Here is a 15,512-nt window from a genome sequence, read left to right on the forward strand (position 1 = left end):
TACAATGAGCATTTTGTCACTCTGTAACTTCCCCAGACTTTCTTATTTTGTCAGTCTGTTTCATCACCGTCAGCAAGAGTAAACCCCTAAAAATTAAAGGGGTGATCAGGGCAGGAGGGGTGTGCATGTGTGTAGAGTGGGGAGTGACAACAGCAGGGTGGAAGTCGGTTGACCTTGAACTTCATGGAGCTCAAGCTCCAGGCCCCCTCACACGCATGGGCTCCTTCCAAAGCACTGGAGGCCCCTAACAGTGTGTCCATGTGGTCATAGGTTTTGGTAAAATTTGCAAAAGTCAGATATTTTTGTATTCTTTTACTTAATGATGCCCCCCTCTCCCAACTCTAAGCTTGGGCTCCATCGGGACCTGGGTAGGAGGCAAGAAGGAAAACTACCATTTATGGACAATCTGCTGTGCGGCTATACTATATGGTGTTGGCCTTTGCATGCGTTACTTCCATTGAGGCTCCACGCTCCCTTAAGAATGTGGTTCCTCTCATTATTATGCCCATTTTATAGATAAGGCAAGTGGGGTCACAGGAGGATAAATGGCTTGCACAACCGATAGGAGCTAGTTGTAATCCAGATCTGACTAAATCCAAAGGCCAGGGAAAGCCTCTCGGAGGAGGTGACATTTGATCTGAGAGCTGGATGGGAAGGAGCCAGCTGTATGCAGTTCCCGGGGAAGAGTTCCAGGCAGCAGGTGCAAAGGTGCTAGAGTACGGAGGAAGCAGCCATGCTCAAGGAGCAGTAGGTATCTATCGCAGGGAGCGGTTAGGGAAGCAAGTGAGATACGGGCGTGAGATCTTTGCAAGCATAAGGAATCATCACAACTAGGCACCAGCTTCCAGAGACGCAATTGCCCAGGCCTGTGTTTCTTGGTCCTGAGGCGTGGGGAACAGTGAGGCCTCCTGCTCCCTGCAGCTCTGCTGAGATTCTCCCCTGTTCTACGGGGAAGAGGAGGATAGGGCTGTGGAGGAACCTAGAAACTAGTAAACGAGAATTCTGGGGGGAGCCGTCCACAAATTCCCAGCTGCTTTTCCAGAATCAGCAGCTGTGGTATTTCTAAGCAGGTTCAATACGCTCTTCAAGAAGCGAGAGGCAGCCCTGAGCAGGATGAGGACAGTGTCACGGGAGAAAGTGCCACACACTGCAGACTGGCTCTACGTCAGGTGCTGTGCCGGGCACCTCCCAGGTGAGATCCAGGGACCTGCTCAGGACAGGATCTGAACTAGAATCTTCCAGCTTCCAAGCCTGGCCCAGCGCCCACCATGGCCCCGGAGGTTTCCCTGGCCCTCAGTTCACCTCCCCAGCTTCCTCAGACCTACCTGACCAGGAGGTGGAGCGGCGGCCCAGGCTGAGTCCGTGCAGGCAGCGCTCCAGGGCGTGCTGGATGCGGTCCTCCGTGCATGTCGTGGCCCCAGGCTGCATCCTGAGTCATTGCCTGCATGGGGACAGACGCTGGTCAGCCTGCTGCGCTCCTTTCCCAGCGAGTGCCAGGCTGGGCAGCACCTGGTCCCGCAGGGCAGCCGCAAAGACAACAGGCACGCACAGCCCGGCACAACGAGCCTGCTACAGCTGCGGGGCTGTGAGTGTGGCACCGGGGGCTTACAGCTGCCCCCAGCGCAGGAACGGCTTCGGGGGTGGGGCCACCTGAGCAGCAGGATGGGACAAAGGTGAGGAAGTCAGGGGTCAGTGACGGGAGTGGGGGGGGGGGTGTTGCCAAGTGGCCAGGGAGTGGCCAGTCCCCAGTGGGCTGGACAGGAGGACCCTGAGGGGAAAATCACAATCATCTGGGACACTTTTTCTGAATTTCTAGGTCTGTGTCCCCCAAGCCCCCAGGGATGGGGCAGGGAGCCTGTTCCTGAGGCGAAGGCTGCAGGCAGTGCTGGGGGGCTGTCCTCACATGTCTCCCCACCCCACCCTGTCACATCCACTGTTTGGGTGCCCAGGTCACAGGCACCTGTTTCTTTTCTGCCCTAACCTCCACTTTCGCCATTTTCCTTCCCTTTCTCTGAGACGTGGCAATGCTCCCGGTTATCAAAGACCTGGCCTGGCCCCTTCCTCGTCCTACTGAGGAGAGACCAGGGGGTGCCTAGCTCAGCTGGAAGGCCATTGAGGAGGGGACCTAATGAGGGGTTTTAGCATGAGATGGGGACTGAGAGCTTCCAGCAGGACCAGCTCAGGTCCTCAGTTACGTGTGAGGGTTCCCAGGTCCCTCGGGCAGCCGTGAGAGGCAGTGTGGCATAGTGACCAAGCCGGGCTCTGGTGTCCAACAGTCTTGGACTCCAATCTGGACTCTGATGTTTGCCAGTCATGTGACTTTGGGCAAATTCTTCAGCTTTTCCGAACCTCGGTCTATTTATCTGTAAAATGGGGACAATGACAGTGCTAATCTCACAGGGCTGTCAGGAAAATTAAATGCCATACGGAGGCACTGGGACACCTTCCAGTGCACCAGAGCTACCGTGCTACGTCTTTGCCGTATTGCTCCTGCCCTCGGGACTCACTGCATTCACCCCCTCGGGGCAGAGCCTTTCACTGGCCAGTCAGGCCAGGTCTCGGGGAAGCCAAGGAAGCAGCGGCCCAGCTCTGTGGATCTGGAGACAACCGGGAAACCAGAAGAGGAAGCACCGAGCTCAGAGCTGCACCATGCAAACGACATGCAAAGAGATACGATCCTAACCGGGTCCAGCAGCATTCAGCTCATGGAGGCCCCACATGGGCAAATCCTCCTGCTTCCCCAGCCTGGGAGGAGCCACCCGCTGAGTGAAAACCAAGCCCTTTGTGAGCTGCCCAGCCTCCCTCCACCAATGTCCCTGGGGTCATGTGTTGCGAAGTGGGCTGGTGCAGCAGAGGGCACACAGGAGGCAGCATGCATGCCTCCACCCTGTCGTGGGTTTACTGACCACCTACTACGTGCCAGGCACTAGGGAGACAGCAGTGAACCAAGCAGCCATGCTCCCTGGGGGGAGACATAGACACTGAGCAATTTAATAGGCAAAGAATGAGGTGATCTCGGAAGGCGGAACATGCTATGAAGAAAGGATGGTGCTGGGGGGGGCCAATGGGGACCCCTCCACTCTAGGGGGTTGGAAGTCAGGGAGGCCTCTCTGAAGAAGGGGCATTTAGGCTGGTTGAGGAAGCCAGGAGGAGTGAGGGAGGAAAGCGTTCCAGAAAGAGGAGGCAGCACGTGCCAGGGTCTGGGTGCAGGAATTAGCTTGCCAAAGACCTAGACCCGAGAGCCCGGGGCCAGGGTGCTGGGCTGGCCTAGGACACAGACTAACCCCCCAGGTCTCACGCCCTCTGGCTGTTGAAGTGGCCAGTTGAGTTCAGAAAATCTTTCACTTGTGATTCAGGACAAAAAATCTTGGGTGTTTCCATTAGCGGCACTTGGACATCCAAAGATATCCTCAGGCCCTTCCGTGGAACTTTCCCAATTGACTTTGGGTCTTTTGTTTGCTAAATCCTCTACAGGTAGCCCAGGTGGTGAGTCCGTGGACCTTGGGCCAGAATGGGCAGATTTCCGGTTTCGAGGCCCCTCCCCCACCTCGGGCTGTGCCTGTGCCTGTAATGGACGAATGCCACGGGGACCCACACCTTCAGTGGCAGCCCAGACACAAGACCCTCTCCAGCTTGGTCTTGTTCAGGCTCGGGGCTAGCAGCGCCTGCGGGGGGAGCTAGAATACCAGGCACCTTCAAATGCATGCATGGTCCAGATGTCACCAATGTGCCCTTTGTCCTCACAGGCTGATTTGTCCCCGGTTAACCCTGGGGCAGGTTCTTGGAGGGAGCTCAGCGGTCGCCTGGCAAGCCCTTCATTTCACAGCAGGGGAAGCTGAGACCCAGAGAGGGTAAGGGGCTTATTCAAGGCAGCCGGGGGTGGGGACAGAGCTGGGAGAAGTAACACCAGTATAAACAGACAAGGGTACCAAGTAGGACCTTTTCTGTATTCCCAGATTGTGGCTGAGGCCCAGCTCTAAGGACAAAAGGTGCCAAATGTGCTGCACTCTCAAGTTCCAGGAACCACAGTGAGCTGTCAGGGATGGGGCTGCAACCACCCTGGTGGGCTTCCCGGCAGGTGTCAGCCCAGAACCAGCACAGCGACCCACTCACCCCCATCATTATCAGCTTGGGAAGGAAAAGGGGTCTTTGACTATTCTGGGAGGCTCTTCTTTCTCTCCCCGAAGCCAAGGGCAGAGGGGCTTTCAAAGAACCCCTTCTACAGACTGGGGTGCCTGTCGGCTCCCACTGTGTTCCTCAGTCCACTGTCTGCTCAGCCAGCAAACTTGCTCACCTGCTACTGTGCTACCTGTGAGCCACGGCAGGGCTGAACGAAGGGGTGGGAGGGGCAGCTTGCAGGCCCACTGCTGGGCAAGTCAAAGACGTGTTGCCTGTCAGGGTGGCGGGTGGATACCAGGCTTGAGTCATTTTGGTGATACTTCCCCAGAGAGGCACCAGCAGGGTGAGGGAAAATTATCAGTAAGAGGCTGAAGGGTGGACCACCTTTGTGGGAAGCTGGAGGGGGCAGGATGAAGAGATGGGGAATTTGTGGCACAGAGAGATTAAACAACTTGCTGAAGGTCACACAGCTAGGAGGTGGCAAAACCAGGATAAGTATGCAGTTGACAGCCATACCACCCTGAGTGCGACTGATCTTGTCTGATCTGGGAAGCTAAGCGGGGTCGGGCCTGGTTAGTACTTGGATGGGAGAATGCAGGGAGTCCGGGTTTTGAACCACTATTGTACACTGCCCCTCAGCATAGTCAGGTGCAGTTACCGGAAGAAAAATAAAACCAATACATGTTTCTGCCCCAACAAGTGAAGACTCGATTAAGAAGATTCTGCCATAAGAGGTCTAGACTCTCAGGTGCTGGGGATCCTGAGCCCCACCGTGTCTGTCCACAGCAGCTGCCCAGCACAGACCTGCGTCCTCCAGAGAGAGGACCAGAGAGAGGACAGGAGTGCCCGCTGGAGAGCAGACACTGAGCCGCACTCTGGGGCTGCACTGCTGAGGTCACGGTGGCTCACAGGGCCCAGGCATCTCCAGCCTGCAGCGGAGGCTGGACTGAGCGAACTGGGTTTTGGGACACCCCTCCACCCAGCCGCCTGCTGCGATGGCCAAGCTGGGTATGCCACAAGGTGGGAATGAGTCCCCCTGCCTTTCGTCCCACACTGTAACGGATGCAACGCCAGATGCAAATGACGTCCTCAGCACTATCCTGAAAGGGGTCAGAACACAGTGTCCTGGGGCTGCTCCTCCACGGAAGGGCGGGTTACCCTCGGGGCACCGGGCAGAGCCGGCACCAGCCTCGACGGCCTTCCGAGGCCATCTGGAGCTTGCCCCGAGTTCTTGCAGAGGCAGGACTTAACCTGAGGCGCTTGGCCCTGGGAGCCAGAGGGAGGCGGGAGACACAGCCCAGCCAGGGACCCTGAGCTGTGCTGCCCTGGGGTTACCCTGCACACGGCGGTGCCTCGCCCCTTGGCATGCTCATTTCCGTCTGGTGAGTCAGTCGCCAGGCGTTTCTTGTGACTTGTCACCAGAACCCCACGGCTTTGGGACAGAGGTGTGTGGAGAAGACAGTGACACCCCGTCTCCCTGGGATGATGCCTTTTTTCAAAAGCTCAGCAAGCAAGGCACCTCCTCCCCATCTCATTAAGAGGAGCTCCCTTTGTGAAATTCCAGCTGCTGCCAGGAATGCCCCCCAGCCTCCTACCGGTGGCGGGGTAGCGTTGAAACAGCCAATACAGGGCGGGCCCCCACCTCCAAGTTCCTCTTCTGAGCCAGTGAAGAGGACTCGTTACTGGGACCCCACAAAGGCCAGAGAGGCCTGGAGTTGCGGTGGGTTAGGGGGGACCCCAGAGGGCACAGAGGGAGGCACATGCTGCTGTGACCCCATGGTGCAGGCGGGGTCATCCTCCCTAAGGCTCGGGACTGGTCCGAGGGTGGGCTCTGCCTGGGCCTGGCTTCCTGAGGCAGCACCCCCGTGGGGCAGGGAGGAAGGCCGCTTTTCCTGGGGAGCTTCTCAGACAGTTTGAAGGGCAGAAGGAGAGGCCTTTGCATGAGGAAGGAGGCGTGGGCCTCCAGGCTCTGGCTGGCACCCCACACTGCTTTCCTGGTGGACAAGCAGGAAATCTTCCAGGCCCGTGCTTTGAAGCCCTGGTCCCACAAGTGGGAATAAGAGAAGCACCAAGGCATGTGGTCCTGGGCTGACCCCACAGACTTCCATTCTGGGTCACTCCTTCCTCTCCCCCTTCCTGTCCTCCGAGGCTCCAACCTCCCCTCTCTGCCCCAGTCCCGTCCTCCTGACTGCATAGGACACACTCTCCAGTGACCCAAGTAAAGAAATTCTCACTCCAGTACAAGAAGGCTACACCAGAAACTCAAGAGGTTGGTCACCATGGGAGATGAGGGTGGGAAAAGGGTGGATAGGATCAAGGAATGAAATGGGAACAGGGGAGGACCGACCCTTCTCTGATGACACCTGTATGCACAGCTTTGACTCTGAGAACCTCAGCAGTATTTTCTGTGCCCCAAATTAAATAAATAATTCAGATAACTGGGATATGGGGACCAAAAGTGGGATACAAAACAATAGCAATAACCCAACTATTACAAATGATTAACATAACCACATTGAAGGGGGGAGAGAATGGAAGAACTAACCTAGGTAACTTTAGAAAATAGCATTTTGACTGGATACTGGAAGGCTAAAGACAAAAAGAACTATATACAAATACCGTTTTCTAGTTATTAAATCCATTTCTCATGGGGATATGGGTTGAAAATTCTGAAATTCTTTATGTATACACATACCAGGACTCAACAAATAAGTAAATATATCACAGACAACGAGAGCCAGTTTCTCCCTGTTGAAGAAGGCGGGAAGTGGGGCAGGCTGTGATGAACCTCGTGGTTTGGACTAGAATTGGAGGAATCAGTATGAACTCATGGTTTTTAATGTATATACTGATAGATACATATAGAAATTTTTTTTAAAAAGATGTGTGTGTACTTGGATTAATATACATACATGTAGTTTCTAGCTCTGTCCGCAGAGGGAGACAATTGTGTCCCTGTAGCAACAATCGCACTCTAGTGCCCAGGTCTTGGTTTCTAAATACCATTTTCCAATAAAAGGAGCCGGAGCTACTTACAGAAGTGGCTGGTTCTGGGACTGGGGCAGGAAGTAGACAAGATAAACCCGGCACATCTTGTAGTGCCAGAAAATAAGGCAACACTTAGAAAAGGATGGGAAGTGTCAAAAGGATACTGGAGCTAACGTGAAGGAGTTTCCAATGGCCACAGCTGGGGCAATTTGAAGAACAAAATAAAAAAAGAAAGCACTGGATTATAATTCATAGGATAAAATAAATACCCATGGGTCTATAGATAATTACAGATGATTGAATGTTAAAGAAAATTGAATCAAAACATAAATGGAGGAGAAAAGATGAAAGAATTCCAATTAATAAATGTGGGACGAATCAGAGAAATACAAAATCACCACCAGGCAGACACCACAGTAGAAACTGCTGCAGACAAGATGTACCGACGGACGCTAACACCTGTTGGTGAAAATCTGAGGAGAAACAGGATATGTGCATACAGAGTATTTCCCCCCAAATATTTACTACTTACAAAGGGGAAAATAATTTCACAGTGGAGAAACCCAACAGTTTCTCCACCTTTACCACACAGTCAAGGCTGACAACACCAGCAATGGATGTATCAGCATCACGTGTCCTCAGATATGGTACACTAGGAAGGGAGGGACACAACATCGCTCCTGTGGGGGTCTTGCTAAAAATGCATAACTGCAACCTAATCACGAGAAACCATCATTCAAAACCCAATTGAGCTGGGCTCAGTGGCTCACGCCTGTAATCCTAGCACTTTGGGGGGCCGAGGTGTGAGGATTGCTTGAGGCCAGGAGTTCGAGACACCAGCCTGAGCAACATAGCAAGACCCCGTCTCTACTAAAAATAGAAAAAATGAGTTGAGTGTGGTGCGGATGCCTGTAGTCTCAACTACTCAGGAGGCTGAGGCAGGAGGATTGCTTGAGCCCAGGAGTTTGAGGTTGCTGTGAGCTATGATCGCACCATTGCCCTCCTCGTACCTGGGCAACAAAGCAAAACCCTGTCTTAAAAAAAAAAAAAAAATTGAAGGACAGTCTATAAAGTAAGTGGCCAGTACTCACCAAAGTATCAAGGTCATAAAAGATAAGGAAAGACTGAGGAACTATCACAGATTGGAGTAGACGAAGGAGAAACAAAAGTTAAACATAATGTAGGATCCTGGACCAGATTCTACAATAGAACAGAAAGGGAACATTAGGGGGAAAAATGCTAAAATTTAAATCAGGTCCACAGTTTAGTTAATAGTATTGTGCCATGATCATTTCCTGGTTTTGACAATTGCACCATGTTTACGTGAGTTGTTAATTAGGGGAAGCTGAGTGAAGGGCAGATGTGGCTCTAAGACCCTTCATGTATATACACAGCCTCATACACCCTTTCTTTATTTCCAGGCAGTCATCCCGTGCCTCACTGTCTCGCATGAACTTCGTTAAACTTGCTATTTCTTATATAGACACAGAGGACAAGCGCAGGGCTGGCTGCCCCCAAATCCCCTGACCTAAATTCCTAAACCGGAGCTGAGAATCTGTGCTTTGGAGAGATATGAGGGCTCTCTCACAATGTTTAAACCATGTTTCCATTTGAATGTCAATCTAGAGAAAGCTCAAGTTAATATATTCTGGAACATCTAGACGACTGCCTCATGACCATATGTTACCAGAAGTCTCTGCCCAGTCTGCGTTTGTGTCCACCACCACGTTGGTGTCACCTAAAAGGACAGGACACACCAGATGTGTGCTTGGAGTCTGTGAGAGTTCAAGGTTGAGCACAATGAGTGACTATATGAAAAATATTGAGAATAATTCCTGGCACATGATAAGCATTCAATAAATGCTCTCTATTGGCTATCAGGGTGTTTTCTTCACACACACCTTTCTGCTGCCCAACTCCAGATGCCTTGGGGCCAAGAAACAAAACATTCCTTGGAGGATTCTGATGCACAGTGTGCCTTGGAAAGTAATGTGATCTATTTTACACGCACATGCACACACACTCACCTGACTGTAAGACTAGCAAGGCACCTTAGGGACCATCTAGTGCAACCCTCCCATTGTACAGATAGGAAAATGGAGGCTCTGAGCAGAGAAGGAACTTACCCAGGTTCGACAGTGGTAAATCTAGAAGCAGACTCTGAACTTGGAAGCCCAGGATAGTCATGGCATCCTCTTGCCTAGATGAGGATCACACTCCGCCGCCCAGCAGCGAGCGACCTCAGCTCCTCTCCTCAAGGCTATTTTCGAAATCACTTTTCAGATTTCTGGCAGAGTTATTGGCCTGGTCAGGTATTCAACTTCACATGTCAACTTTCAAAATTTAGGTTTTCTGCCAATATCATTCGTTTTAGTCTAGATCTCAAAATTTATTAGTAAGGATGAGGAATTTCTATATAATTTTTACAATTACTTCTGAATCTGTAATTTTAACTCCTCTCTTAATGTAAAATTATGTCTTTTTTAAACATACAGATCCAGATTCGTATTAGATATTTTTACACCACATCACAGTTCTTTAAATAATTAGTTTTGACATGTACTTTAAATGTAATAACTATGATGATAGAAGTAATTTTGGACAGTGGCTTTAGGTTTGATTTATTTCATTACTCACTGTTTTGTTTGGTTTTGTACCTTGTCATCCCTACATATGAGTTCTCTATTTCGATTCATTTCTTGATTAGTTGGAGTATTTTGAGTAATTTCAGGACAGGCATGTGGGTGAGGTACTTTCTGAGACTTTATATGTCATCTGTCTCAGAAAGTCATATTCAATCCTGCTCATGAATTATAGCTTTGCCAATTATAAAATTAGCACAATTTATAATTTTTCACCCTCAAAATGTTTGTAGAAACCCAAGATAATCAAGTGAAAAATGGGTATAATAAAGAATAGAATTAGGTGAAGTGATTGAGTACAAATTAACACAGAGATTAACATTATCCAACCAAACAAATAAAAAATATATCGGGGAAAAAAAGAGCCTACTCATAATAGCAACAAAAATAATGAAATTTTTAAAAACTTAAAAAATATGCAAGATTTTTATAAAGAAAACTTTTGAGGGACACAAAAGAAAGCAAAAGTAAATGAGAATGCACATCCTGTTGTTAGAAAGATTCAATAGTATAAAGAATTAATTCAAAAAGGATCAAAGACCTAAATGTAAAGAGCTAAACTCTTAGAAGAAAAATAGGCGAAAAGCTTCATCACCTTGGATTTGTCAAAGATTTCTCAGATATGATACCAAAAGCCCAGGAAACAAAAGAAAAAACAGATAAATTGGACAACATCAAAATTTAAAACTCTGCATCAAAGGATACAGTCAACAGTGAAAAGGCAAGCTACAGAATGCAAGAAAATCATTGCAAATCATATATCTGATTAAGGGTTAATATCCAGAATATATAAAGAACTACAACTCAACAACAACTTAAAATAAACAAACTGATTTGTCAATTCTCTGTAAGTTTCAGCCTGGAGAATAGTGAGGAGGAAGGAAGGAAGGAAGGAAGGGGGGCAACTATTAAGTGGTCAATTATGTCAAGTACTATCTGGCACTTTCATTTGACTATTAATTTAATAATCACGATCCGACATAATCATAATTATTCACATTTCCTATAGCTCAGGAAGGGTAAGCCATTTATTCACCCAAGTTCCTGTGGTCATAGTTCCTGTGGCCTGAGCTCAAAGCCCATCCAAAGTTGGCCTGACTCCCAAAACCCACGTTCTTTCCTACATCGTGTTCATAGGAAATCATTCCCACTGTTTTCTAGACACTCTGAGTGTGCTGTTTCGCCTCCATGGTATAATTTGAGGCTTCCAGGGAAAACGTCTCGCACAAAAATTGCCTGAATTTCCATTGTTAGTGATTCATTCTCCACGGGTGAGGGCTGCTCACTTCCTCCGTCCTAACTTATTTTTCAAGATGTAAGATTCCTGGAGGGTCATTTAGCCAGCAAATAACCCTATTACAGCAGAGACAGTGCCTTGTGGGCAGCAGAAGCACTCCAAGGCCAGGAGAGGAAGGAAACATGCAAAGGTAGGTGGCGATGGCTGCGGGTGTGGGGAGGGCGGAGGATGAAACAGAAGTGTGCAAAAAGGGAGAACCACCAAGGAAGCAGAGACAAGCCTTTGCCCACTTTCCAGCTTTGCTCATGCCCTTCCTTACCCAGGAAAGGGCACGGGAATGCTCGGGAAGACCACCGTTGTGGTTAAGGCCAAGAAGCAATGGGGCAAAGATGGGGGAGGGGAAGGAGAAAGACGCTAACATGAGCACAGCACATGACTCTGGGCCAGATCTGTGCTTAGGGCTTGAAGCGCACAATCCCGTTTATTCCAAACAACCCTGTAACACTCTGCACACACAAAGATGCGTAAGTACAGCTCCTGGTGGGTAAAAGACTTTCCCAAGGACACACAACCAGCAAGTGGCATTGGGAGAATTTAAACCCATGTCTGTCGGATCTCCTCTACCCAGGTAGAGTACTGAAAAGAAAACAGGATGCATGATGTTGCCTTCCTGTATAATTATAATAATGGCGGATAAAGCTAATTGAGAGTTTATGATGTGCCAGGCACTGTTCTAGGTGCTTTCTATGAATTAATTCATGAAATCCATGTGAGGCAGCCACCCCTTATCCCCCATTTTACAGATGAGCAGACTGAGGCACAGAGCATTCTCTCAGTTGGTAAGTGAGGTTTGTCCTGAGCAAGTTAGCGTCTCTGAGCATGTAAAGGAAGCTATAATGGAGCCAGAGACGGACAAACTGAAGTCATGGCCAAGATGGGAACCAGAAGACGCTACAACAGTTTGCTAAGTGTAAACTTCAGGCAGCAACCCAATTCTTTGGGCCCCTGGGGTAAACCACGGGCACGTGGCACTGGAGACTGTTTAATCCAGCCATTTTCAAATGTAGAGCCTATCTCGTTTGTTAGCAAACGCTCGCAGGAGAATAAAGAGGCAAATGAATGTAAGTGTGAAAACTCAAGAGAGGCCGATTGCACATTTATGGGCAACCTTTTGGTTTTTCTGGATGTGGAAGACGACCGTGATGTGACAAATTGCATTCATTGCAGGGTCCTCACTTTCCACAGATAGAATCACTTCCAGTTTGTGAAACAGACATGAATATTTCCTAGCTTGGGGCAGAGCAGATTTTGCTCCTTCCAGAGAGGGCACTGTGACTTCCAGATGCTTCACGATCAGGGTCAGTTTGGGATGGGCTGGTCTAATCCATTCTCTCTTCCCTTGTACAGGTGTTCTCCCTCCCAGAGCGACAAACCAGTCACCACCCCATCTTCTCTGTTAATCTGACAGCAAGTAACTGCTCTCCAACATCAGCTTACCTGTGTTCTCTAGTCTCTTCTTTTTACTCTTTAAACTCTTGCCCAGTTATACAAGACAACCCTCTCGCCTTCTCCCTCCCCATTCCATTCATGAATATGGTTTCTTAGTGCAAGCGAAACCTCCCTAACAAGAAAACAAATCGTCAGGGCTTGTGGACAGAACTGAAATCAGACACTCCTCACGATACTTGGCCAGGTGTGGTTTTTACAACTTTTAATGAAACAAACACTGATTTCAAAATTCCCCGTTCAGCGCAGTCTAGAACTTTCTAGAGCTCTAAGGAACCATTTTCTATGACATTAGGGCATCAGGCACTGATGCAATCTTTCCCAACTTCCCACCAAATATTTTATATATATGCATTTACACACACACACATGCATACAACCCGAGCTGAAAACCAACACTGACAGGCCAGCATCAGGGGTTGACATTACAACTAAGTCAGATGGAAATGGACTAAGGAAATCCAGGCTTGGGCTTGGCCTAAAAGCGCTATTGCAGCTGGGTGGAGCTGGAGCTGCCTCATGGCTGACTAAAGTTTGGCCCCCAAATGGGTGTGCACTTTTTTTTGGATACTTGACCCCCTTTCCTCTTTTCCTTTAATGAAGATTGGTGGGTCACATTCACTGAGATGGAAATACCTGGGGAGAGGACAGTTTGGGAGGGGAGAACAAGAGCCCTGCTGGGTCCAAGTTATAGCCTCTTCTGACCCCAGTGGAGAGGTCTGGGCTACAGCTCCCTATTTGGGAGCTCACAGAGTGCAGTGGTCACTGGGGCTGTGAGCTGTGTGAAGACAAAAGAGTGGGGAGCCCAGGGCTCAGCCCCTGGGCATCTGATGTCAGGAGGTGGCACAGGAAGAATCACCAAAAGGACATGGAGAAGATGTAGCCCATGGATGGCACGGAAGCACAACAGCATGGAACCCAAAGCAAGCGTGCCTCGAGGAGGGAGTGTGGATGGCTGCTGCAAGAGCCACAGCGTGAGGGCAGCAAAGTGACCTCTGGATCTGGTGACATGGACGGTTGGGGTGATCATGGAAGAATAAGTGTAGGGCGAGAAGTCCCAATGGAACAGGCTGAGGTGAGAAAGGGAGTTGACAGAGAGGCAACTCCTTTAGGAAGTTTTGCTTAAAAGAGTTGGGTTTTATGAGATGCCCCAAGATCCTTCTGTGAAGTTCCTTTTTGATTTTCTTTACCTAGCACAAGTTCATTTATGGCCATTGTGACCAATGAACTCCAAGATACTTCCAATTTTAAAAAAAATCTGTTTCTACATCTAAAGAAAAACTGTCCCATATGGTTACATGTCAAAGTATTAACAGCAATTGTCTCTGAAAAGCAAAATTTAATTTATATTTTTTCTATAGACACTTTTTATAATAATACATATTTTATGCCTTGTTTTTTATCATGGAAATAATAGGTGTCAGGTTTAGAAAATGGTTCTGGGAAAGTGGAGTAGATGCACTTTTCCCTATTCCTATTGAAGTACAACTGCAGGCCCGGGACATTGTATATAAAGGTAATATAATAGACTCGGTAAGGTAGAGAGAAGGCAGATGGGCTAGGGACCTTGCAGACAAGGAACAACACAGTTGCAAGTTCCCTGGGATCTCTTTTTGTCCCATATTCAAGACTTGGAGCTGGAGAGTCAGCAACCTGAAAAAAACCATTGAGTGCAAATAAAAAAAAAAAATACCCCACCAAAAGCCTGCTCTCCCTAGCCAGACGATGAGGAAAAAGGCAGCTTAGCAAGACATAACTTTTAGATAACTGCTCTATTCCAGCCAAACTCCACAGAGAAAACTGTGGTGCCACCTCTGCCAGCAAAGAACAAGTGGGAAGCCTAGATTTCCATGCTGGCCAGGCTATAATAAGGTTCCCCAAACTCCTGCCATGGGCAATGTCTGAGAAAGCCAAGTAGAGAGTTTTCTATCCCCGCTGGTGGTAATGAGTCCCCTCCCACCCCACAGGGTCAGTGGACACCACTGGGGAGCCTGGACTTCCCTCTCCACCCCTCCATGGGATGGTGTCAGAGGAAGCCTAGAGGGGAGTCAGGGCTTTCACTACTGCGCAGAGTAATGAAGCCGTTCCCTCCCCCCCTGCTGTGGTGACACTGGAGCAGTAAGGACACACTCCTACCCCTTTTAGCCCGAGAGATATCAGCGGAGGCCTAACAGGAAGCTGGACTCCCACTTCAGCCATTAAAACAAGAAGCCCCTCCTCAACGTCAGTGGAGGTTGAGTGTGAAGCCTGGACTTCCACTGGCAGTACTGAGGCAATGCCCCCCGCCCTTGTTGGAGAAGTGCTAGAGAAAACCAGCTAAGACATAAGGTTTAAATAAGATTCAGAGCCTCCTAACTCTTACAACACCTCAAGTGTCCAAATTTCAATCAGAAATAACGTATCACATCAAGAACATGGAAGATCTCAAACTCAATGAAAAAAAAAAAACTATCAATAGATTCCAACACCTAGAAGACAGATTTTTTAAATTATCTGACAAATATTTTAAAGTAGCCTTCAATCAAAATGCTTCCATGAGCAATTATAATGTCTCTTAACACAAATGGAAAATAACAAAGTCTCAGCAATGAAATAGAAGATATAAGTACTAACTGGAAATTTTAGAACTGAGAAATAAAATAGCTGATATAATAAAAAAACTCAATGAATGGGTTCAACAGCAGAATGGAAGAGACAGGAGAAAGAATCAATGAACTTGAATATAGAATAATAACATTACCTGATCTGAACAACGGAGAGAAAATGAAGAAAAATGAACAGTCTCAGGGACATGTGGGACTAAAAGAAAAGGTCTAACATTCATGTCATCAGAGTCCCAGCGGGATAGGAGAAAGAAGGCAGGGCTGAAAAAGTATTCAAAGAAATAATGGTTGAAAACTTGGCAAATTGGGCAAAATAGATAAAACCACAGTTTCAAGAAGATGTGTAAACCATAACCAGGATAAAGCCAAGATACACACCAAGACTCATAGTCAAACTTCTGAAAACTAAAGACAAAG

The 15,512-nt window shown here is 48.4% G+C and overlaps 1 protein-coding gene across 2 annotated transcripts in view; it reads right to left on the reverse strand.

Annotated features, from left to right (window-relative positions):
* The window catches only part of PIK3R5 (phosphoinositide-3-kinase regulatory subunit 5), a 74,964-nt gene that overhangs the window by 26,000 nt on the left and 33,452 nt on the right, over positions 1-15,512 (reverse strand). For both annotated transcript variants that reach the window (XM_045570247.1, XM_045570248.1), the window contains exon 2: positions 1,326-1,441. In XM_045570247.1, coding sequence (XP_045426203.1) covers positions 1,326-1,428 — 103 coding nt within the window. In that variant the 5' untranslated portion in view covers positions 1,429-1,441. The remainder of the gene's footprint in view (positions 1-1,325; positions 1,442-15,512) is intronic.

This window comes from Lemur catta, chromosome 15 (assembly GCF_020740605.2).
Source record: "Lemur catta isolate mLemCat1 chromosome 15, mLemCat1.pri, whole genome shotgun sequence".
Taxonomy (NCBI): domain Eukaryota; kingdom Metazoa; phylum Chordata; class Mammalia; order Primates; family Lemuridae; genus Lemur; species Lemur catta.